This window comes from Rousettus aegyptiacus, unplaced genomic scaffold (assembly GCF_014176215.1).
Source record: "Rousettus aegyptiacus isolate mRouAeg1 unplaced genomic scaffold, mRouAeg1.p scaffold_m13_p_11, whole genome shotgun sequence".
Taxonomy (NCBI): domain Eukaryota; kingdom Metazoa; phylum Chordata; class Mammalia; order Chiroptera; family Pteropodidae; genus Rousettus; species Rousettus aegyptiacus.
Genome location: NW_023416286.1, coordinates 18,875,883 through 18,900,428, shown reverse-complemented (window position 1 = coordinate 18,900,428; position 24,546 = coordinate 18,875,883). Strand labels below are relative to the sequence as shown.

General features: G+C 34.0%; 1 protein-coding gene and 1 pseudogene across 6 annotated transcripts in view; both read left to right on the top strand.

Moving 5' to 3' along the window:
• Positions 1-23,730, top strand: part of FNDC3A (fibronectin type III domain containing 3A) — a 173,911-nt gene extending 150,181 nt beyond the window's left edge. For 3 of the 6 annotated variants that reach the window (XM_036228570.1, XM_036228571.1, XM_036228569.1), the window contains exons 15-26: positions 4,771-4,909; positions 5,637-5,705; positions 6,513-6,631; positions 8,202-8,307; positions 8,395-8,570; positions 9,947-10,060; positions 10,784-10,933; positions 11,032-11,315; positions 11,417-11,629; positions 13,762-13,928; positions 14,848-14,975; positions 21,204-21,518. In XM_036228570.1, the coding sequence (XP_036084463.1) occupies positions 4,771-4,909; positions 5,637-5,705; positions 6,513-6,631; positions 8,202-8,307; positions 8,395-8,570; positions 9,947-10,060; positions 10,784-10,933; positions 11,032-11,315; positions 11,417-11,629; positions 13,762-13,928; positions 14,848-14,975; positions 21,204-21,518 (1,980 nt within the window). Of the gene's footprint in view, positions 1-4,770; positions 4,910-5,636; positions 5,706-6,512; positions 6,632-8,201; positions 8,308-8,394; positions 8,571-9,946; positions 10,061-10,783; positions 10,934-11,031; positions 11,316-11,416; positions 11,630-13,761; positions 13,929-14,847; positions 14,976-21,203 lie in introns of all 6 variants that reach the window. The other 3 variants (XM_036228574.1, XM_036228572.1, XM_036228573.1) reach the window with 2 other exon arrangements.
• LOC118609493 lies at positions 5,242-5,360 on the top strand (annotated as a pseudogene).
• Positions 23,731-24,546: the final 816 nt, after the last annotated feature.

Below are 24,546 nucleotides of genomic sequence, written 5' to 3'. Positions count from 1 at the left end.
GACTGATTCGTTATAAACAAATCATCAATTTCTATTTAAAATTCTCACTGTGGCAGTCACTCTCAAGTTGCAGGGTTGACAATCCATATCTCCAAGAAGACAGTAGGCTTTTCTAAAAAAGAACCCGCACCCAAATAACTGGAGAGGAGATGGGGAAACTATGTCCTTAAACTACCTCTTAACAAATTGCTGGATTATAGGAAGGAATTTTATACTGGTTTTTTAAACAAATTAAAATAGTGGTAAGATCTAGAACAGTAGTTCTCAGAATAGTAGTTCTCTATCAGCATCACCTGGAAACTTGTTAGAGATGTTAATTCACTGGCCCCACCCCAGATCTACTCTATCAGAAATTCAGTTTGCTAAGGGTGAGGCCTAGCAAACTGTTTTAGCAAGCCCTCCAAATGATTCTGATGCTTACTGAAATTAAAGAACCACTGATCAAGAGGGCAAGAAGAAAAAAAACTAGAAAAGAGAAAATGATGACTGTACAAAGTTATCTAGAAACCCAGATATTTATTTTGAATCTGCCATGTAGTGGGTGCCAGCTGAGAGGGTTTTTAATCATTAAATCCTGTTGCTATGTCTGTCTTTTCTAGCTTGACATTTCAGACTTCTCTTTCGAGGAAAACATATCAAAATAAAATCTTAACACTCTAAAAAATTCCTAGGCTACTAAGCAAAAGGAATAAAAATATAAGTTAGGAACTAATAAAAAGATAGTATGCTATTGTTTGTAAAGGATATGATTAACATAAAATAAAATTCTAATATGACCAAGTTTTCCAAATGCCAGCATTCTAGATTCTATACTGAGGACAATCCTAGGACCCTCAAAATACTAAAACAAACTTAGAACAATGAAAGAATTTAAAGAAAAACAAACAAAAATGTATAGACACATACAACAGTATAGTATTTACCAGAGGGGAATGGGAGAGGAAGGAGGTAGATAAAGGTAAAAGGTGTCAAATATATGGTGATGGAAGGAAATTTAACTTTGGGTGGTGAGCACATAATGTAATATACATATGACATAGTATTGAATTGTACACTTGAAACCTATATAATTTTGTTAACCAATGTCACCCCAATAAATTTGATTTAAAAAATAAAAATTTAAAGGATAAAAGAAAAATTAAAATTTGACACATAAGAAAGCAGTCATTTCTTAAAATCATATAAAATTCAGAGTGAAAACAAGCAAAACAATGCCTAACTCCATCAAATGGCTCATAGGAAGCTGAGCCAGGACCAGCTTTCCAAAAAAAAGAAGAAAGACTTCAGAAGTGGCGGCCAGTCCCTATGACTCTGGGCATCACTAGAAAGCTGATGCCTTGTTTCCTGAAGTTCCTGAAAAACAGTTTTTCAAGTAACAAAGCTTCTAAAGGTCAAGGTCTGAGTACCTTAAGCGGGGAGCTCTTAGACACTTTCACTTCAGCTTACTTATCTTTGAGGACTTTTCATCAGTAGAGAAAAATCAAAACAGTATTTGGATCCATTAACTTCTGTCTTCCATCCTTTAAAATTCGCTTACACATCAGCATCTGTGGCAGCACATAGTCATGGTCCCTTCCTTTTTCTCATCTTTTCTAGTATCACTTTACGATGCCTTCTCTGCCCTAATCTAAGTGTGCCCAAGTTTAGTCCTTAGTTTTGTTTGTTTGTTTGTTTGTTTGTTTGTTTTGGTATCCCTTTTTCCCTTGGATATATCACCTCTTGCTTTACATCACTGTCATTTCTGTCCTGAAGAATGCTAAATCTCCAGACCTTTTCAGGCTATTCTTTCTCCTAATCCAAGTTCTATTTTATACCTAAATAAACCTTTCTGAAACACAACTTTCCCTTTGAAAAACAATTTCCTCAATTTGACATAAGGCTCTTTATATTCTGACTAGTAAAGTTTTTTTTAATATACTGCCTTTCACTCCTTACTTGACCTGGCTACCTTAGCAGATCAATTATTCATTTTCCCTGAGCAAAGCTCACTATTTACTATTTACTTCTGCTTTTATACTCAGGGTTTTCTGTTCTTTTTCACTGCTGTTGCCCATGAAGACCTCATATCACCTCCATTTGCCTTTTCAGAGCTTTCCTAGACCATTTTAGGCCATAGTCATCTTCTCTTAGCTAATTCTTTTGATATGCATACTGTCTGTCTCCTGTATAAAGATTCTAAACTCACTGAAGGTAAGGAGTGCACCACACCATTGCTCCCTCTAAATGAATATTTTAATTATTTGTGAATTAGGGTGGGGTTGGGGGAGATAATCTTAGGGCTTTATACCTTCATGGCTAACTGAAGTAACATGAGGCAGTGTTGAAATATATAGCCTTAAAAACATTATTAGTGTATCTTTGTGTTTTTTAGGGAATCTTTTTTTTAAAATTTTCTCTAGTTATTAGATTTAAGTAGACACTGTACCATATTGAGAAGTGCTTTGATTCCCTTTGAAGTCTGATTTTTAAAACAGCAGGGTGAGAAAACATTTTGAAATCTATTTGAGAGGACTGAGGAAGCCTGAGCAAAATTGAATAATTAGACAAACAATTCATGCAGCCCATGAGAACTCAGTAAAATAGTCTGAGTTTTTTGGGGTAGTAGATTTACTTACATCCTTCCTTGTCTGTAGTGTCATGTAGCATCATATTGTCCCTATCTATGAGTCATTTATTCAGCCAATAGTTATTGAGCATCTACTCTATGATAAGCACTATTCTAAACACCAGGAATACAACAGTGGTCAAAATAGCTAATCTAATGGAGGAACTAGACAATTAACAAGCAAAAAATGTTAGTGGAAAGTTAATGAAAATAAGGTGAGGTGACAGAGTGGGTTAGGTAGTAAAAAAATCTTCTCAGAAATGACATTTAAACAGATCTGAATAACAAGGAGGTAAGCACATCAAGATCTTAAAGAACATTCCAGGCAGGGGAAATAACTGCTAATGCAAAAGTCTCTAAAGTGGAGGCAGTCAGGGTGAAATCACATAGGGTGTTATATGCCATGGTAAGGAATTAAGGTTTGATTCTGAGTAAGATGAGAAGCCCTTGAAGGTTTAAGCTCAGATGTGATAAAGTACCTCTGGCTGCAGTGTAGAAAGTAGATGGGATTGAGGAAAAGAATGGAAGCTGGGAGACTCGTTAGGAATATATTGTAGTCATTCAGAAAAGACAGGAAAAAGGCATTGACTAAGGTGATGATAGTAGTAGAAAACAGGTATAATTGATGGTGTTTACTGATAGAGCATTCTCCCCTTATCTGAAGGGGTTACTACTATCCAAGAACTTCCCACACACACACACCCTGGTGGATGCCTGAAACCACAGATAGTACCAAATCCTATGTATACTATGTTTCTTTCCTATAAATATATATTTCTGATAAAGCTTAATTTATAAATTAGGCACAGTAAGTGGTTAACAGCAATAACTAATAATATAGAACAATTATACCAATTTACTAGAAATAAAGTTACGTGAATGTGATCTCTCGCTCTTTCTGATAACCTATCTGATAACCAAGATGGCTACTAAATGACTTAATGGGCAGGTGGTATATACAGCTTGGATACGCTGGCAAAGGGATGGTTCACGTCTTGGGTGGGCTGGAGTGGGACAGTGCAATGTTTCATTACGCTCCTCAGGGCACTGCACAATTTAAAACATGAATTATTTATTCCTGGAATTTTCAATTTAATATTTTCAGACTACAGTTGGCCGCAGGTCACTAAACTGTGGGAAAAGAAACCACAGATATGGGGGGACTACTGTAGATTTGATGTGTAGGTTTAGAGAAATAAAAATCAAGGATGTCCCCTAGATTTTTTATTCGAACAAGTATGAAGACGGTAGTGCTTTTTTAGTAATGGGGAAGAGCAGGGATGGAGCAGGTTTGGGAAAGGAAGAATCATATCAAGTTTGATATTGGACTTGAGGAGCTTTAAGTTCAGTAGATGAGTAAGTTAAAATATAAATGTAATTAAATTACTAAAGTCAAATATAATAATAGCTAGATATGAATTACATTTATCTATTGCTGTACAACTTAGTAGCTTGAGAAAAATATTTATTATCTCATTGTTTCTGTGAGTCAGGGAGTCAGGACCAACTTAGCCAGGTGGTTCTGATTCAGGGTTTCCGTGAGGTTGCTGTCAGATTGTTGACTGGTTGCGGTCATCTGAAGGCTTGACTGGTGCTGAAGGACATGCTTCCAATTTCACTCAAGTGGTTGTTGCCAGGAGCCCTCAGTTCCTCACTGACTATTGGGCAGAGGTTTCAGTTCTTCACCACATAAGCTTTTCCATGGAGAAGTTACACACATCATCATATGTGCTACGTTCGATTTGTGAGAAGTCATTAAGTAAAACTCAAAGGGAAGAGAAATTAACCTTTATCTTTTGAAGAAAGAATACTCAAAGAATTTGTGGACATCTTGTTAAACTCCTGAAGAATATTGAAAGAATAAGTGAAACAACCTGAAGCCCATCAAATATCATCAAATTATAGCTTTTTCCTGTGTTGACTTTTGTTAGTATTATAAGAATGTTAGACTTACATTTGTATTCCCAGGACTGACTCTAAAAGGGGATTATACCTGAATTCATCTCTGGCGAGTCCCTATTAAGGACAATCAATTCTTACATAAATAAGCCATCACATCATGAATACTTTATCATTTGAGGCTTTGTTTCTCATCACTTTGTTCATTAAGCCAATATCATTAGATATCAAACGTTAATTATTTTATTTTTGTGTTCCCGTCACAGGTTATTGCTTACAACTCAGAAGGTAAAAGTAATCCAAGTGAAATAGTAGAATTTACTACATGCCCTGATAAACCAGGAGTACCTGTAAAGCCTTCAGTTAAAGGAAAGATACATTCACACAGTTTTAAAATAACTTGGGGTAAGATATAATGTACATCATTACTTTTATATTTGATTTAAATGACTTGAATATTAAGATAATTTTTAAGATATTTGAATAAATGTGTTAACTCAAGTAAGTTCAATAGAAAATGTGAGAGTCATTGTTTGAGGATCTTTTTTGTAGAAAGCTAAGTACTCACTCATATAGGTTCAGATTTGATACAGAAAGAACTTGGGATCTACTATAGGGTTATTAGCAGGGATAGCACTGTGTCAAATGAAAGATAACTGGAGTAGCTAATGTCACCTGGCTCATCCTTGTTCTCATGAGAAATAAAAATCACTTATTCATTTAAAAAAAAAAAAAAAGTCTGTGGCCATACCGCCCTGAACAAGCCCAATCCCATCTGATCTCGGAAGGTAAGCAGGGTCGGGCCTGGTTAGTACTTGGATAGGAGACCACCTAGGAAGACCAGGTGCTGTACGCGTAAAAAAAAATCAAAAATAAGGGATCGTAAACTGACAAGGTCCTTGCAATCTGTAAGGTCAACCAAGGGTTGCCTCATCTAAATAAATAAATAAATAAACATCGAGCACCTGCTTATACATTACTTAATGTAAAAACAGTAGAGTAATGAGATGCTGATATTAAAAAGTATTGCAAGTGATTCTTTTTAATTTTTAAGCAATCCTAGTTTATTAGGATTTTCTGCCATTTAAATTGTCTGTACTTCACCTAATGTCACTCTTGCTTCTTTGAATAGACCCACCAAAAGACAGTGGAGGGGCAGCCATCAATAAATATGTAGTGGAGATGGCCGAAGGTTCTAATGGTAAGAATAGCTATTAAAAAGTAATAGATTTATAGCAATCAGCCTGCCTATACTCTTCATGACTACACTTTATATGATCTCTTTCCTTTTGATTTTAGTTAGGATTTTGACTGTTATGACCCACTGTAAGTTTTAGTCTCCAGAAATATAGCAGACCAAATGTAAGACTTCTCTACACCTACATTATTACATATATATTTTCTTACTTTTTTGTTGTTTGTTTGCATTGCTAAGTACCAGTTTACCTAAAGTATCCTGAAAGTTAGTTTATTCAGTTAGACTCACAGCCAAATGTATCAGAGAAAAATTTTATCTTCTAGAATCTATTAAACTTACATTATACTAGTTTTATTTGTAATTTCTATGAACTTTATTTTTGAATGACACATTAAACAGTCTTTATTTCCGTGAAATGACCTATTGCCTGCAAAAAATAAGGATATCTTTTAGTTAAGACTAAACTTCCTATGGTATTGGTTTTTTCTACTCTTTGTGTGTTATAATGTTATTACTGGACCAGTAAACACATTTAAAATGCTTAATTAAAAGCAAATTATCAATCTAAGTGGAAGTCTGTACAGAGTTACAAAGATATGTTCCTTCAACAGAGCCATGCAGAATTTGTCTAGGAAGCTACACACGTAAAGAAAATTAGATCATTTCCAGGAAACTCGAAACAAGCTTAAATTGTTTCTGACAAATTGTATAAACACATATTTAGTGAAGCTAGGATACCTGCCGTGTCCATGATACCAAAATGTTAAACATTACCTTGTAGCTGATAGAACATAATTTTCCACCTTACAGGAAATAAATGGGATATGATATACAGTGGAGCTACTAGGGAACATCTTTGTGATCGACTAAGTCCAGGCTGTTTTTATCGTTTACGAGTTTACTGCATCAGTGATGGAGGACAGAGTGCGGTAATGCTTATAGATTTTTTCTTTTTTTCAAGTTCGGTCACCAGATCACCAGATGCCACTTCAAATAGCGAAATGTATTTATAAATGTATAAAAGTAATTTCTGAAACCCAGGTGGTTAATTTTATAATGACTAGAATATAGTGACCACTTAGCTCATAGTCTAGACTGTATTCAGTGAATATCTATTTTCTGCTTATTTGGCTTTGGAAAACAAATGTATGAAAACATTGCAGAAAATTTTATAAAGATAAATTTTAGGGTGATGCTCAGTAACCATACCTAACAGAAATAGAAATAAAATAATTGTAGACCAGTTTACTGTTCTGTAAGTTATGAGTATCATACAAACCATAAAATATTTACTGTGTAAACACAGATTCTAATATTTTCTTATTTCAGAAATGTTGGCAATTGTTTTTATTATTAGAGACCCAGTAACCAAAATGGACTTCAGATTGACCATATATATGAGACATATGTAATGTTCTGGAGAGAGATGTTTTTTAATAGGAGTGATTTTTTTAAACAATTTAACCAAGAATGATTTCTTAGAGCATTCATAATTATTATTTTCAAGCAGAACTTAATGCAATAAAAGTACTTTTGAAAATGGATTATAAGCTTTTGTTGAAAATGCAAGTATTGTGAAACTTCAAGTCCTGCCCAATAGGCTTGGAATCCAATTGCTTCATTTTCTCTAATACAGAAATCTTCTCGGATTTTAACAAAAGCAAACCCTTCCTGCCCCGCCCCCTCCCCCCCATTAAAAACAAAAAACAAAAAAACTTTTTCTAAAATACCATTATAGCATTCTTTTATAGGATACCTTTCTGAATAAGGTGATGATCAAATACTTAGGTTTGGAAAGAAAGTTAAGTGTAAACCTTAATACAGTGCAGATAAGAAACATGGCATAGGGTTTGTGTCAATGTTTTTAAGAGAATGTCTTTTAAAATAAAACTAAAAGATTTAAAAAAAAAATAGCATAGAAGCTAAAAGCAATACCAAATACCTGGAAAGATGACAAATATTTGGAAAAGCTTACCTGATTTTTTAATTATTTTTAGGTGGAAAAGAAGAAGGAAGAGCTCTTTTTAAATACATGAATTGATGTTTAAGTTAAAAATACAGTATACAGTAAAGTAGCCAAAATAGTCCTGAAAACATAGCAAACAGTATTTATAGAATGTTAAAACATCCTTCCTTAAAAGAGATTTGTGGATCCATTTGGACAAGGTCAAAAATAATGTCCATTAGGTTGTGGTAGAGGTGGATTGTTTTTTTGTTTGTTTGTTTTAATGGAAGAAAGAAGAGTGTTTTATTTTTGGTAACTTACTTTGTATATAGTAGTCACACAGTACATGTCTTTTATTTGTCTATGTAAAATTTAATTTGAGTTTTAATGATTTAATTGGGTTTTGATTTTATTCAGAACTTTATTTTCAGTTGATAGTTACAGTTCTACATTATTGATGCAATTTTTGTGTTCATATTATTTTCCTTTAACAAAAGCAATCTGATTATTTGGCTTGGGGCATTTTTGTTTTGTTTTTGCTTTTGTTTTGGCAGGTATCTGAAACTTTACTTGTGCAGACTCCAGCTGTGCCTCCTGGCCCATGCCTCCCTCCCAGATTACAGGGTAGACCCAAAGCAAAAGAAATACAATTACGATGGGGTAATTTCCATTTTGGTAATAAATTATAATTAAGTTAGTACTAAATATAATCCTCTTGTTAAGTTGCCTAAATCTTTCCACCTTTAGGACCCCCTCTGGTCGATGGTGGATCACCCATTTCCTGCTATGGTGTCGAAATGTCTCCTTTAGAAAGAGATGAACCTAGAGAAGTTTACCAGGGTTCTGAAGTAGAATGTACAGTGAGCAGCCTTCTTCCTGGAAAGACTTACAGCTTCAGACTGCGCGCAGCTAACAAAATGGGGGTAGGAAGGACCATGCTGACTGAATTACAATCACAGTGGTGTTTCATGTAACATGTATAATTGCACTTATTATTTAGCTTTTTGGTTTCTAACGTGACTCCATGTTATATAATTTTTAATAACTATTTATAAATAAGAGAGAGACTAGTATATACCATAATTTAATTTTAGTTTTATAGAATCTCAGTATTTTCAAATCCCACTTACAATTTGTGACACTTTGAACTTAAGCTGGGCTAAAGTTTGCCTTTTGAGTGGTGCTAATAGGGTTCATTTAGTAAAATAAGAGTAGAAAAGAGATCATATGGTGAAATACTTGTTTTTTGAGGCTGGTTATATGCAGCATTTACTTCAGTTGGCAACTAATTGTGATGTACTTTTTTGCCTAAGGAAAAAGCTTTACATTTTAAGCATTTCTGGTTTGGTGTGAGATTTTTTTTTAGTATTATGTAAATAATTGTACAACTCCATAAAATAGGCAATATAAGTGATATCTCCATTTTACAACTGAAGAAGCTGTTTGTACAGTCATACAAAAGAGGAAGTGATACAGATAAACCTCAGACTATAGAGGCGAAGCCCTTTCCCCTCAGATCTCATCTCTCTGCATTGAAGCAGGTTCTGTAAAGTCAAAGCAGTAATTTCTTCAGCTGAGTAACATTGCTTCAAACTATTCTATAATTAAACTTTTACAAAATTAAATGAAGCCTCTTCCCTCCCTATTATTTTGGATTTTAGTCAGTGGTACTGTTTTATGTTCTCCAACTGAGATCGGTATTTATATGTGTAAATTTATTTTTAAATTTCTTACATATTTCCTTGGCAGTTCTTAGATAAATCATCATCTTGTGAGTCCCACAAGGCTACAATAAACTGGGGTATCATTTTTAATATTAGTACCCTTAATCTATGCTTTCAGGTTTGTAATAATTTTCTAAATCATCTTAAGTAAATACTTGCTTTCTGTATTTCCGGAAAATATACATTTTAGACCCTTCTAAAGTTATTCTAAATTTTAAGATACAATTTATGCCTCCTATCTCCCATGCTTTTAATCAGTATCCATTCCTTCACTCCGCACATAATTTGTTCCAACTGATTCCAACTACCTAATTCCCTAATACCCTGCCCTTCTTAACAAAAACCAGCTCAAGAAGGAATAAGGGACAGTAGAAGCAAGTACAGTAAATTAAACTTAAAAATACCCAACATATTCACTTCCATGATCATTTTTACTTTCTGTGTATGCTTTTAGAATTATGACCAATTAGTCTTGAAGGAGAGGAATGATACACTTAATTCTTTGTGAATTTTTATGGAGAGCTATGCAATCAGTAGGTGAAAAATGAAAACACTGATTATATTTGTTTTTCTAGTTTGGACCATTTTCAGAAAAATATGACATTACTACAGCCCCTGGACCACCAGATCAATGCAAGCCCCCTCAAGTGACATGCAGATCTGCAACTTGTGCACAAGTAAATTGGGAGGTATTGTAAATTCCATTGACTTATATTTATTTTCTTAAGCAATTAGAATAGTTTATATATAAGAATAAAGATATTGTTCATGTTGTCTGCTAAGTTATACAGAGTATGTCCAGTCAGAGTCATATGGTAAAAAGTGAGTTCTTTTTTCCCTTTGAAGCATTTAAGTAAGGTATAGTTGCAATACGAGTATTTAGATTCTTGTTCACGATGTGTTTTGTTTTTTAACAAAAGCTTTGTCTCAGGACTGAGATATTTAACCTAACTAACATTCAGTATAAACATTCATAGGAATTAGTATAATAGTATTTCTCATATTTATTATGTCCAGTGTATTTATTGTGTATAGTAATAATAATAATTATATTTTCAGTTTCCTTTGAAATTTAACAAAGAAAATGTCCATGTATGATTAAACAGTTTATATTTTTTTATATTAATAGAATTATTTAGAAGTATATTTACCTTCAAATATTCTTTCTAAAGCTATTCAGTCCTATTTTTATTTCTAATTGAAAGCAACGTTATATTTTTTTGACCAATCTTAAATTCAGGTGCTTTAATGAATAAAAATACAATATTGAACAGTCTTAGTTCTGCTTAAACATTTTAAAGACGTTCAAAGGCAGTCCAGTTCTTGATATGCTTGGGTAAAGAACATTTTTGCCCAAAAACTATTTATTCATTGTCAAAATTTAAGACTTTTATCCTTTTTTTAATTTAAAGGTCCCTTTGAGTAATGGAACTGATGTCACTGAATATCGATTGGAATGGGGAGGAGTTGAAGGAAGTATGCAGATATGCTACTGTGGGCCTGGTCTCAGTTATGAATTAAAAGGACTTTCACCAGCAACTACCTATTATTGCAGAGTTCAGGTAAAGGCAATGAGGGCCTTGTCACTTACTCTATCTAGGGTTTTATGAGCATTTTCATGGTCATGTCTTTGTTAACTAAGGGCTCTGTTAATTTGCAGGCTCTGAGTATTGTGGGTGCAGGCCCTTTCAGTGAAGTAGTAGCCTGTGTGACACCACCATCAGTTCCTGCGATTGTAACCTGTCTTCAAGAAATAAGTGATGATGATATAGAAAATCCCCATTATTCACCTTCTACATGCCTTGCAATAAGCTGGGAAAAGCCTTGTGACCATGGTTCAGAAATCCTTGCCTACAGCATAGACTTTGGAGATAAACAGCCCATGACAGTAGGAAAAGTTACAAGCTATATTATAAACAATTTGCAACCAGATACAACATACAGGTACACTTAAAAACTATGTTAATTTTTGCCTAGACCAGAGAGACACTTTAAATAGAACAATCATAAACTAAACTTTTTTGCATTTTTAATTTGGCATTTAGAATACGAATTCAAGCTTTGAATAGCCTTGGAGCTGGTCCTTTCAGCCACATGATAAAATTAAAAACTAAGCCCCTCCCTCCTGATCCACCTCGTCTGGAATGTGTTGCCTTCAGCCACCAGAACCTTAAGCTGAAATGGGGAGAAGGAACCCCAAAGACATTGTCAACAGATTCTATTCAGTACCACCTTCAGATGGAGGATAAGAATGGGAGGTAGGTGCTTTTAATTGCTGTTTTGTGTAGTTTTTTATATCTTAAGCATGTAAATTTTATAAACAGTAGAAATAGATAAAATAATTCCTTAAAAACAGAATTCTCATAAGAAAAATTTTTCAGTGTTCTGTTTTTGAAACATCAAAGCACAATGAAGATTTCCTGGTTTTGACTTGTGAGTGGGATGCCAAGAGAGAAAAAATTAAGTGGGCTCTTTGGCTCTTTTCTATAACCCATTTACCCACTTCATGCTAGGAAAAGAAAGATAGTTTTTGCTAGCTTTTCAGTGCTTACAGTAAATGATTGATGGGCTTAAGGCCTCTGAGATCCTCGAGGGCAGGGATTATGTCTCAGTCTCCTCCACACCCAGGGCCTGCACATTAAATGAATACAGTTCATTTCCTCACTGTTGGATCTCAGTCAGACTCTGATTGATTATCCAATCCCCTTGCTGCTCAGGTTCTTATCTATACTGCCATCCTTTTCATTTTTTGTTAAATTCATGCCATATATTTCCCCACTAAATTATGCATTTGAATTACAGTGTTACTCAAAATATTTATAATATACATTATTCAAATGCCACTATGGGACATTACACAGAGCAACCCAGTATTGATCATTTCCTGAAATCTGTGCTGCTGTGAATGTTAACCTCTGTTCTTGGCAGAATTTTATAGACTCTGTATCATAATCTCTAGAAAGAGGTTCTTCGTCTTGCCACAGGTTTAATATATGTTTAATATATATATCTTTAATATATCTTTAATATTTGTTGTTACTCTTCAGTGAATTAATTATTTAAGTTATTTTCATTCCCTTTCCAGCATTTATATTTAGGGTAGTACAGGAAGGTTTACTAGAAACAGATCTAATAAGTCTTTGGTTGAAAGATAATAGAATAAAGATTCTATTAAATATAGAATATATTATAGGCTCTATTACAGAACTTCACAGTTATTTTTTTTAATTAAATTTATTGGAGTAACAGTTGATAAAATTATATAGGTTTTGAGTATACAATTCTATAATACATCATCTGTATATTGCATTGTTTGTTCATTACCCAAAATTAAATATTTCTGTCACCATATATTTGACCCTCTTTTCCACTATCTTCCTCTTCTCTTCCCCCCACTCCCCCCGCCTTCTGGTAACCACAAAACTAGTGTCTGCATCCCTACATCTGTAGAACTTCACAATTAATATTTAGCTGGCACCTAGAGAATTATTACATAGTTTGAGTATGGCCAGTGGCCTTTGGCTGTGGAAAATAAAAGTTTTTATGATATTGTGAATTTTTACTATATAAATTTAGTAAATCAGTGGAATATTATTACTTTCCTTCTCATCGATTTTTCACAACTACTTATGCTTGCAGTCAGAGTGCTACTTCAGCTGTTCCCTGACCATAGGTTTTGTTATTGTTCCAGCAGTGGTTTGTTCCCTATCATTAAAAGGGAAAAAATTTTTTTGAAGATTTGAAAGGCAAGGTTTATCCAATTATTGCTTCTTGGAAATACTGTTACTTCAGGTCATTAAATATTTCATTTTTAACCTGACTACAGTTTTCAGACTACCAGAACATGTTAGTATACAGCTTCCAAAAATTTAGAAAACAACCAGTTAAAAATATCGGGGAACATTCAACTTAAGAGTAACATATATGATGTTAAATTTCCCACCAGTGTTAGTGGATAAAAATGAGAAATTATATATTCTTTCATACTGCTATGTAAATTTCTAGAAAACATCACCAAATCAGCTAAAATTATGCCTAGAAGTTGACCTTTTTTTTTTTTTTTCTGATGAGACAAACTATATGCCTGTGACTCTAGTTAGAAATAATTTATAATGAAAATTGTGGTGTGGATCAGAGAAGCGTGAAAAGAAACAGTTACCATGGTTGGATATGAAATTTAGCAATAAATTTTCAGATAACCATGTCAAATTAGGAAATTTACCAATTCTATGAATTCATCATGTAATGGAAAAACACATAGTAACCATTCCTGGCATTAAATTCTAGGAATAACTTATTGTCCCTAAATTATATCCCAATTATACTTTTTTAGTAGTTTTTAAATATAAGGTAGTCAAGGATTATTTTTAATGAATCATTTCCATTTTAGGTTTGTATCCTTATACAGAGGTCCATGTCATACATACAAAGTACAAAGACTTAATGAGTCAACATCTTATAAATTCTGTATTCAAGCTTGTAATGAAGCAGGGGAAGGTCCTCTCTCCCAAGAATATATTTTCACTACTCCAAAATCCGTCCCAGCTGCCTTGAAAGGTGAGTTATACATCCTCAAGTTATTTTCTTTAATAACAAGTTAATTTTAAATGCATTTTCATAAAGTCCATTATGTACTGTTATTAGAATTTATCAAGTGTATGTCCAACATTTTAGACAAGCTCACCTACCGGTAGTTTCACTCAACAATAAACACTATTTTATCTTGGCACATTGATCCTCAGACAAATACTGATTAATTTTAGAGGAGTTCTTATTTTAAAATGACCTCAGCAAGCTTGTACTTTGTACAATGGTAAAATTCCTCACACTCTGAGGACAAATCACAAAGACTTCTAATACAATGTCCTGGATCGTGTACTTGAATATATCCTTTGTTAAAGAGATTCATAGTTAACAGGACTGTTCTTCAATAGTGTTTCCAGTAATGTTGATATAGTCCCATTGAGTCATTTTTCTGTTCCCTCATCCAGTTTAGTGTCTCTTAGCTTTAAGAGGATTGCTGATTTTTTTAACTCCTTCATGCCCCACTATTAACTGAAACAGTTATATGTATTCAAGTAACTAGGAGTATTTCTCAGCTCATCTCCTTAAAAGATTTATTAAATATACAATTTTATGTTCTAGTTATGTTCTTAAAAAGTACCATAGTAGCTATTTTTGAACTGCCATATACCCACTCTTTTGTTGGCTTTTTAGCTGAGCAAAAATACTGCTTACCTGAACAGATCTTTCAGTCTAACCATTGTAGCATCTGTAACTGTATACCCTGGAGATAAAAGTAAAAAACCATTGACCATTTCTCTGCAAATTTCAAAAGTTCACTGATATTTATTTCAAGTTTATAATTGAGTTTTAAAGGTTTGTTGATTTTAATTAAAACAAGTATCTATGTGATGTTCCAAGTTAAAAATCAAGTAGAGCAGATTTTATATTTCATTGTTGTTGTTCTCTATAGCCCCCAAAATAGAGAAAATAAATGATCACATTTGTGAAATTACATGGGAATGTTTACAGCCGATGAAAGGTGATCCAGTTATTTACAGTCTTCAGGTTATGATGGGAAAAGATTCAGAATTCAAGCAGGTATGTGCAATATACATTTTTCTGTGGATATATATTTTTACCTTTCTCATTTTTATATATTTTCAATGCAAGATTTGACTATCTTTATCATCCTGATTAAAAAACATTTGTTCAACTCACAAATACAGAGAACAAATTGATGGCCACCAAATTGCGTGAGAGGTGTGAAGAGGTGAAAGGATTAAGAAGGACAAATTGGCGGTTATGAAAGTAGTAGTGGGATGTAAAGTAAGGCATAGGGAATATAGCCAATAATGTAATAACTATGTGTGGTGTCAGATGGGTACTAGACTTACCGGGTGATTACTTCACAAGTTACATAATTACTATATTGTACACCTCAAACTAATTTAAAATTGCAAGTCAACTGTAATTTAAAAAAAAAAAAAAAAAAAGATTTATTCAGTACTTGTTATGTTCCAAAGATGAGTAACTACACAGTATCTCAGGATTCAAAATCTTTGTATGTGAACTACACTGAAACAGATTATTCATTAATTGGCAAGTATTTTATTGAACTCTATGCCAGGCACTCAAGATATAACACTGAGTAAAAAGTTCTTGCTTTCATGGAGCTTACATTCTAGTATAAAAAGATACTAGAAACACATCAATGCATTCTATGTTAAATAGTGATAATTGCAGTGGAGAAAAAGTAAAACTAGTAAAAGGAATAGGGACTACTTGGGGGAGGCACAGCCAGAGCTGTTTCATTAAAGGCAATCAGATGACATTTGAACAGAGACCCAAAGGAAGTAAATATTTGGGGAGAAGAGTGTTCCAAGAAGAAAAAACAATAGTGCAAAGGACTTGAGGTAGGAGCATGCTTGTTAAATTTAATGAACAACAAGGAGGCCAGCATTCCCAGGGCAGTGTGAACAAGGGGAAGAAAGGTAGATGCAGTCAGGTGGTTGATGATAGGAGGTCTGTGAGTAGTATGGAGATCATGTAGGTGAACAGTATAGGCCATACTGTGACTTTTACTCCATGTAAAATGAAAAGCCAATGAAGGATTTTAGCCGGAGTTGTCACATGATAAGACTGAAGGTCATTTTGGCTAGAGTGAGGCAAAGACAGGAGCAGAGAAGGAAGCCTTTACAACAATATTAACAGTTATAATGCAGTGTTATAAATATGACAGTTATTGTGGAAGCCTAGAAGTATCTTCCTGACCAAGAAATTTTAAAGATAAAGATCTTTTTATGCCCAAAAGCCTAAGTTCTATCTTCATTTCATCAGATTTTTCCCTTTTTGCTGTCAGCCTTCTTGATTTTGAGGGCTCCTAAGCCAGGTTGTTTTCATTTTAGTATCTCACCTATTTTCTTTTCCCACTGGAAAACCAATCATTTTTACTTCAGCCTTCCATTATAGCTATCAATAATAGAATATTTTCCAATGTAGATATTTTTTCATCCAAGTTTTATTAAGTATGGAAGTATAATTTAACTGAAATTACAAAAGGCCCCAAAGAGTCATATTAAATTTGGCATATGATTGTTTTTCTTTATTAAGCCATCTGCAAATTGACATGATAATTAGATTTGAATATAATTTACAGATAAGCGGGTTTCCTTTCAGGGAGGAAGCAAAATTAATATTACAGAAAATGAAATTATATTACGTTTAAAGGAAGTAGGGACCCCACATTTAAATAGTATGTGAATTTTAATAAAACATTTCACTACATAAACGGCAATGCTAATTCTAATTTAACTTAAAATCTAAACCCTGTCATCGCTTTCACTTAACTTCGTTGATTGTAAACGCACTATAAGATTTAAAATACTGATTTCCTTAGAACTTTATCCTATTATTATCTAAATTTCATAAATGTTCATAAAATTTTATGATTTATTAGCAAGTTGTATTCTAAAAGTTTGAAGGTTGTTTTTGGAGTTTAATTTCATTCATGTAATTTGATATTTTACTTAAAATGTATTTGATATTCATTAAACATGTATTAAATACTACATATGAAGAAATATAGGAGGCTATATTATTTACTGTCTGATTTCAAGAAAGTTGTTTAGAATTAAATTTACCAAGCAAGCAGAAATGTTATAATCTTGACATGTTACATAGCCAAACAAATAAAAGATCATAATAAAGATAAAACCTACTTTATAGAAAGGAATAATTTATTGCAGCTGGACTTTGTAATGTTTTCCAAAAGGCATGTAATTTAAATAAGTCTTTTGTGGGGGTTGGTAAGTCTAGTAGGAAGCATATATTCTTTTAAGGCTCAGGAATGGAGTGTGTATGGAGGAGGCCAGGTCTTGTTGGGTCTTTATACTGTAGCAGTAGGAACTGTTGCTGTTTTTAAGAAGGGGGATGATTATTTATATGTGGTGGTTGAGTGTTTAAGCTAGCCTATAAAAAAACGTTTTTAACCTATAATGTTATTCAGTTTGGGGGTTTGGAAACAAAGTAGCCTCACAGCAACAAGTACCTTTGACCCTGAGCCAAATTTAGAAGCAAATTTATTTCTTTGCATTCTTCCCTTTCTTTATCCTCTTTGATATTTTGTTGGCTTTGACCAGCTCTTGCTGGCTTCTTGCTGGTCTGTGCATTGCCATGTAGCACCTCACCTAGAGTTGCCCCGTTTTCTAAAATTATATTCTCCCTCTGACTCTTGCCTTCCTGTCTCACACACATTAACTCCCATATACACAGTATAGCTGTCTTTATTGGCATTAAGAGAAAGGCTACTTGCTTGCGAAAATTCATGCCAGAAGTCAGGTGTCTCCTGGCTCTTTTAGTCATCCCAGAAATATGTATGTTTTTAAAAGCAAGTACTTTTTAACCAAAATGGCATTTCAAGTGATATAACAAGGTGAAATGAAAATATTGGAGGACAGTAGAGTCACTTCAAAGCAGATCAGCCCCATCTGGGAGTCTGTACCTAAGGCAGTTCTGTATCAGAGCTCATTATGTTGCAAATGACGAGAAAACCAACTCAAACTGGCTTATATGCAATTAAGTGTAAATCCTCTTAAGGAGGAGCCTTGAAGGTAGTCACGCTTTAAGACTAGGTGATCCAGAAGCTCAACAGGGTCATCAGGGACACCATTTCTTTCCCAGTCTTTAGCGGCTGCCTTCAACGTGGGGAACTTACTCTTCCTCATCACATGCAGGAAGGAAAAAACTCTTTGTGTTGTAAAGAACCCTGACAATGCCAGTACTTAAGCCAGCCAGGGCCCACCTCTGGAGTTAAGAGTCAGGCCAGCTTCTCCTAGTACATGGGCTGGGTAAGCGAGAGTTTGACAACCCGTCCAAAGTCAGAATGCTGTTGGCAGTGTCAAGAATTGGTGCTGGGACAGTGGCCTAATGGATTCATTACAACTTCTTCCTTTACAAACTTAGATTCTCAAAAACAGTGCTCCTCAGAGTGGCCCGCAGACGTAATGAACCCTAATGTCTTTGAGTGGGACCCACATTTCAATTTTGTTTTGTTTTGAAGTTCCAAGTGACTATATGTGCCTAATTATATGATAGCATATGCCTTATTTGTCATAATGAATAATTACTTTTAAATATAATCTAATGCATAATAAATCTTAAGGAAAGATTTAAATCTGCACTCAGTATAGAAGTAACGTATGGCTGAATTCATTGTCTTATCTAACTGCTATAAATAATATATACTGTGCATATTATTCAATGTAAAGTCAAGTCATAGATATGTAATGTAAAGAAAGTAAAAATAGTTAAACAGAATTTGTTTCTCTGCAATGACAGAGATTATCTTTGATAGTAAACGTGTACACTGTTCTTAAAAGATAACAAGGACTATTTTGAATTTTAGTATGATGAGTACTTTGGTAAGTTAAAGGTTTTCCTATAAAACTCTGTTGCAGTTGGCATACTATTTCAAACTTCTTGGCCAGCTAGGAATGCATAAATTTCACAAGCTTAAATTCAGTTTACCTTTCTTAATTAAAATGCAAAGTAAAAACAGTAATCTTACCTGCCATTCTCTTAACTATAAATCTGCATTGATATTTGCTACCATCTGCTTATAAATGGGCTGCTTTATTTTTGTTTTAATTATTTGTAATACTATATATGCAATAACTATAAGCCAAAAATTAATTTATTCATTTTTACTTGCTCTTTTCTATTTATTAAGGTCACAACAATTTTACCTTGTCAATATGAAAAGGGTAGAAATGGTGTTATTCATTTTAATTCTTATTTCTCATTTTAAGACCTAATTCAGCTCATCTCAAGCTTGAGGCTTATTTTGAATAGCTTCACTTAGATACAGAAACCTTTTTAAATTAGCTTTAGCAAGTTCATCAGCTTTATTCAGTCCTGTATTTAGTTATCTATAAGATTTCTCCCTATTTAGATTTTCTCCCAACATCTAAAACACAACATTGAAAACTTCTTCACATCATCTTCTCTCTCAATGTCTCCTCTCCAACTTTCTCTTTACTTCATCAGTGTCATGAACACTCACATCATTTTGGTCCCCAAGCTTTAAACTCTTGGAAGAATGGCGGGCGAGGGGGTGGGGGCGGTAGTTAACTCTTGTTCAGATAATAGTCATTTCTGAAAATGATCAATAAAACTGCTACCAAGACCTCATAACCTTGTGCTTTTATACAGCAAGCAGCCCACTCCTGCCCAACTCCCACAATCCCTCACTCAGTCTTATGATCAGAGTGCCTTAAACACATTTTAATATCACACCTTAAACACCTAAAGTGGCCTCCATGGAATTAAACCTAAATTTGCAACTACTGTATTAGCATATTTCTTCCTCCCTGTCAAATCTCACTTAGTACCCTTGTTCTATTTGTTGTTTTTTCTGCTAATCATATTACCATGCTTCTTTGGATACAAATTAAGGTGAAGAAATTTTTAAAGACAAATATAAATATCATCCATTATATCCATAAGACAAATACATATTTTTTACTTTTACTAAGTTGGCCTCATTACATATGCTGTTTCTCAGCACATTCTAATATAACCTGATTTACTTAAGTTAGTCCTTTTACCATTACCTAGAAATAAACCATTTCTACATTCCCACTTCCATTTTCTTTAAGATTCATCTTAGGCTTACTTCCTTCAATAAAAATTGCTTTATATATCTTCTCAGTACCCACTGATACACATTTTGAAAGTAAAAATAGTCAATAATTCACTAATTCAGTTGCTAGATTCTGGAGACAGAAATGTGACAAAGATTTTAACCTTGCTCTTTTGGGAGCAAACCAGGATGTTAAAAATTTAGATTTGCAACACAGATACAATTTGGCAGCTAAAATTGTGTGAAGGAATGCTAGCCCAGGTTTTGATTAATCTGACTTATTGCCCACCAACTAGCTGGGTGAACTGGGAAATCACCGTGAGCCTGGGTTTTCCTGTGTACAGAATCAGGGGTAGGACTCATTAATGGAAATGACAGCTTCCTATACTGAGCGCTCAGTATATGCTGGGCACTGTGCTCAGTGCTTTAACGAATATTAGTTTAATTTATTCTCATAATTACTATGCAAGAATAACTACTATTATGTTTGTTATACTAAGGTAATTGGTCTAAGCTCACATGGAGTGTAAAGTAGTAGAGCAGAGCTTGGACTCAGGGGTGACCTGTGCCAATATTTGGTCTCTTAATCACTAGCACACTCTCCTGAAAATCCTTGGAATTCCATTCTTGTTATTTCCCTTCTAAAGGATAGGGAGGAGTTGAGTTTTAAGATCCAATTCTTTTATTCTAAGCAAGCTCTCCTCTTTTAAAGTATATAAATGATTTGTCCTAGGTACCTATAGAAAGCTCTTCTTACTCATTGTTTTATTCAACAGATATGTTTGAAATTGTACAGGAACTAGTTATTCAGAGATGTAATGGGCAGCAAGATTATATACTCTTCCCCTTCTCATGGAATGATTTCACAATAGTTTGACTTCTTACATTTGAGGAAACCAGGGAAAAGCCTGTGGGCTAACTTTGCTTGTTCCATAGCTCCTGTGGGGGCACATCTTCAGTAGTCTGTAAGTTCTATGAAGGTAGATCTCACATTCTCACCTTTCAAATTTCTCCTGTCCTTACACAACAGACAGATAAGTTCTTTAATGAATATTTTTTTAAATATAATTTAAAAGATAAAAGCAGTGGCACTAGTTATGGGTCAAAAAATAATTCTAAAACTAGCCAATTTTAAAATAGATTATCTGCCCAGCCTCCACACATAATTCTTTTTCTAATATTAACAGATTTACAAAGGTCCCGACTCTTCATTCCGGTATTCAAGCCTTCAGCTGAACTGTGAATATCGTTTCCGTGTGTGTGCCATTCGCCAGTGCCAAGACCCTGTGGGGCATCAGGACCTAGTAGGTCCCTACAGCACAACAGTGCTCTTCATCTCTCAGAGGACTGAACCACCAGCCAGCACCAACAGAGACACTGTGGAAAGCACAAGGACCCGGCGAGCACTTAGCGATGAGCAGTGTGCAGCCGTCATCCTTGTGTTATTTGCTTTCTTTTCCATTTTGATTGCCTCTATCATTCAGTACTTTGTAATCAAGTGAAAATATATCTTTATTTTTAATACTGTATTACATTTTATTTTGTCATGTACTAAAATTATTTCTGTATTGCTTTTACAAAAACTGGCATTTAGCACTGGCACTGAGACTATAGTACATCGTTTTTGCCATTTTCAGTGCTTATATTGTTAGGTAGAGGCTGGCACTTTATTAGAATGCAAGCCACAGAAATAGCAATTTGGGGGGGTTTGTTTGGTTGGGGCTTTTTCTTTCCTTTTTTTCTCTTATTTTTTTCTTTATTCTTTATTCTATTTTTTTTTCTTTTTTTTTTTTTGGTCATGCCTTCTTGTCAAACTTTCTAAGAGGTAACAATATATAATTGATATTTTGACCAGTCAGCATGAGTGTAACAGTGGCAACCTGATCTAAAGATCTAGTGAATGATTCAGAATGATTAAAATTTACACTAACATGCTATATGAAAATGTTAAAGTCTGATGCTGTGAAAGCAATCTAGTGCTATATTTCTACCTCCTCATTTGTCTTAATTATTTGGTAAGTGGGATTATGATGAATAACTGGAGGGGCTTAGCAAACAAAAACTGGATGAAAGAATATGCATGAAAAAAAGGAACCTTCTTGTTTGATAAATGTGGAGTTCTTCATTACAACTATATATTCATGAAATCACAGATAAGCCACTTAAAGCACAGTTTACTTTGGCCTAAATATTTTAATGTTTACTCAGAAGGCACCTCTTAATGTCTTGAGGATATGGAAAAGAATTGAGGACTTTTAGATAGTTACTCTTTAAACGTAATCATAATCAACTCTGAATTTCAAACCTATTTAATTTGGTTTTGTGAACCTCTGAAGTACATGTATGTGTATCAGGACATGCACATACATATGTGGCATATATATAAACTATAAATACCAAGTGTAGAAATATATATATATACACATGTACACTCACTCCATTTATCTAGGATAGGCTAATTTTGAAGAACTCCCATAAATTTTGCTGCTTCTTCCTTAACTACTGCCATCACCATCAGAATTCATAATCAAGCCTAACCTTTTTTGTTTGGGAAGCCAAATTCAAAGACAAAATTAATTTGCACCAGTAAACTTAAAGCTGCTTTCTTTCTTGAAAAACTAATGTTTAATGTAATGTCCGTTTGGATACTTCTGAATTGTTGATTGCATGTGGTTAACGTTGCATTAGAGCACTTTGCAATTGCATAATTCATTAATGTTTTGTGAGCTTGCATTTGTGAGTTATTGGATGATCAGATTGTATTTTGTCAAGTATCACATTGTACATCTTGCATAGATGTCAATGACTGCCAGTAATAATACAGTTTGTAGTGAAACTATCTAAAATTCTTGTTTTATCACATCTGTTATCTGTAAACACTTGTAACTAGTCTTTTTAATTTATTATTTGAATTTTAGGATAGCGAATCACTAATTTTTAGTTGCTAAGGTTAGCATTTTAGTGATTACTAAGCACTTCTGTCAGTCTTTGATAAAGGACATGTTTGTGCTTTGAAGATCTCTGAAGATTTCTCATATTAGAATGGGCATGTGTTGTACTTGTTTTATGTCAAATGATCTGTGCTGTAGAAAAAAACATTAACCTTTGTTCAAAAGAAATGGATAAACTTGGCCTTTACAGGTAGTAAGAATGGTCTGTCACTATCATATACTGTATGTTTACATTTTATTTAAATTTAATCTCATGTATAGGCTGATAACTTTCCCCAAAAACAAGTGATTGCGATTGTTTTCTAGAAACTTCTTAAAAATGCCACATTTGGCAGTACAAATGAGTTTGAGTGTAATAGCCCAGAGATTTCTATATAGTTGAATGTCTAAAATGGTAAAATGTGCCACTGTGGCAGTTACAGTGGCTTATGTTTTTCATAGTAACTCAAAATGAACTCCTATTTTTGATAGTAAATGTCATTTAATAGTGTACTTGCCATTTGAACCTCACTGCAAAATTAGTGCAGAGGAGAAAACAATTTTTAATGTAATCTTGATTTTACCTCATATACTGTACATTCCAAAAACTCTAAACTTTTTAAAGATTATAGATACACTACCAAACATATCAACTTAAAATTGTATAAGATTGAACTTCATACAAATGAAAAAATATAATCTCATAAAAAATGCATAAACCGTGTAGCAAAAGTATCTTTAAAATCCATGGAAAATAAAAGTTGTATCATTCTTTTTTGAGATATGTTTATTGTATTCACATGCATTCGTTAGCTGCCTCTTTTAGAACATGGTCTCTCCTCTTACAGTGGGCTTACAATTTCCCAACAGTATTCAAATCTTCAACATGACAGGAGTGATGTTCAAGAACATAAAGACCAGTAGATTAAAGAATGAAATTAGTTTTATCCTAGTGACTTGATTTTGGTGCAATTCATGAGATATCTTGCTTCCTTTACATCTATAAAGAATAAGGACAGGTCTGAGGTAAATCTCCTACCTCGCCTCACCTTTACTGTATTCTTCACCTGTTTTCTAGTACTTTCTTTCTCCCACCTCCAGGGGCCTGGAACCTTCCCCAGGTCTGCCCTACACCAGAAAGGTCAGCGTTCATATCTCTTATTCATCCCCTGTTAAAGTTTCCATTCCACAGACCTCATCCAGGGATACATCGCTCTTTAAAATCCTGGTGTCTGTCTAATTGCCACAACTGCAGGTACCATAATAAAAATTTTTAATGTTAGGCTGATGAAGAGATACTTTGGATGTAGGAGCATCAATCAACAGAAGCAGCTAATCATGAGTCCAGCCTTGAGAAGAACATGATACTGATTTACAGTGTTGCATATCACCTCATTTTTCCCCCCATAGATTGGAAATAGGAAATATCCACGTTTTGTTTGAGCATTCCAGGGTTTGGTTTCCAACACAAACACTATCATAAACAGATTCTCTGTAGGAGGCTCCCATATTTAAGGTGGCTCAGTCTAGCAAAAAAGACGGCAAAAGAATGGTTCCCTTAAACCTGGTCACCCTGTAACCCAACCACTTACCATCAACA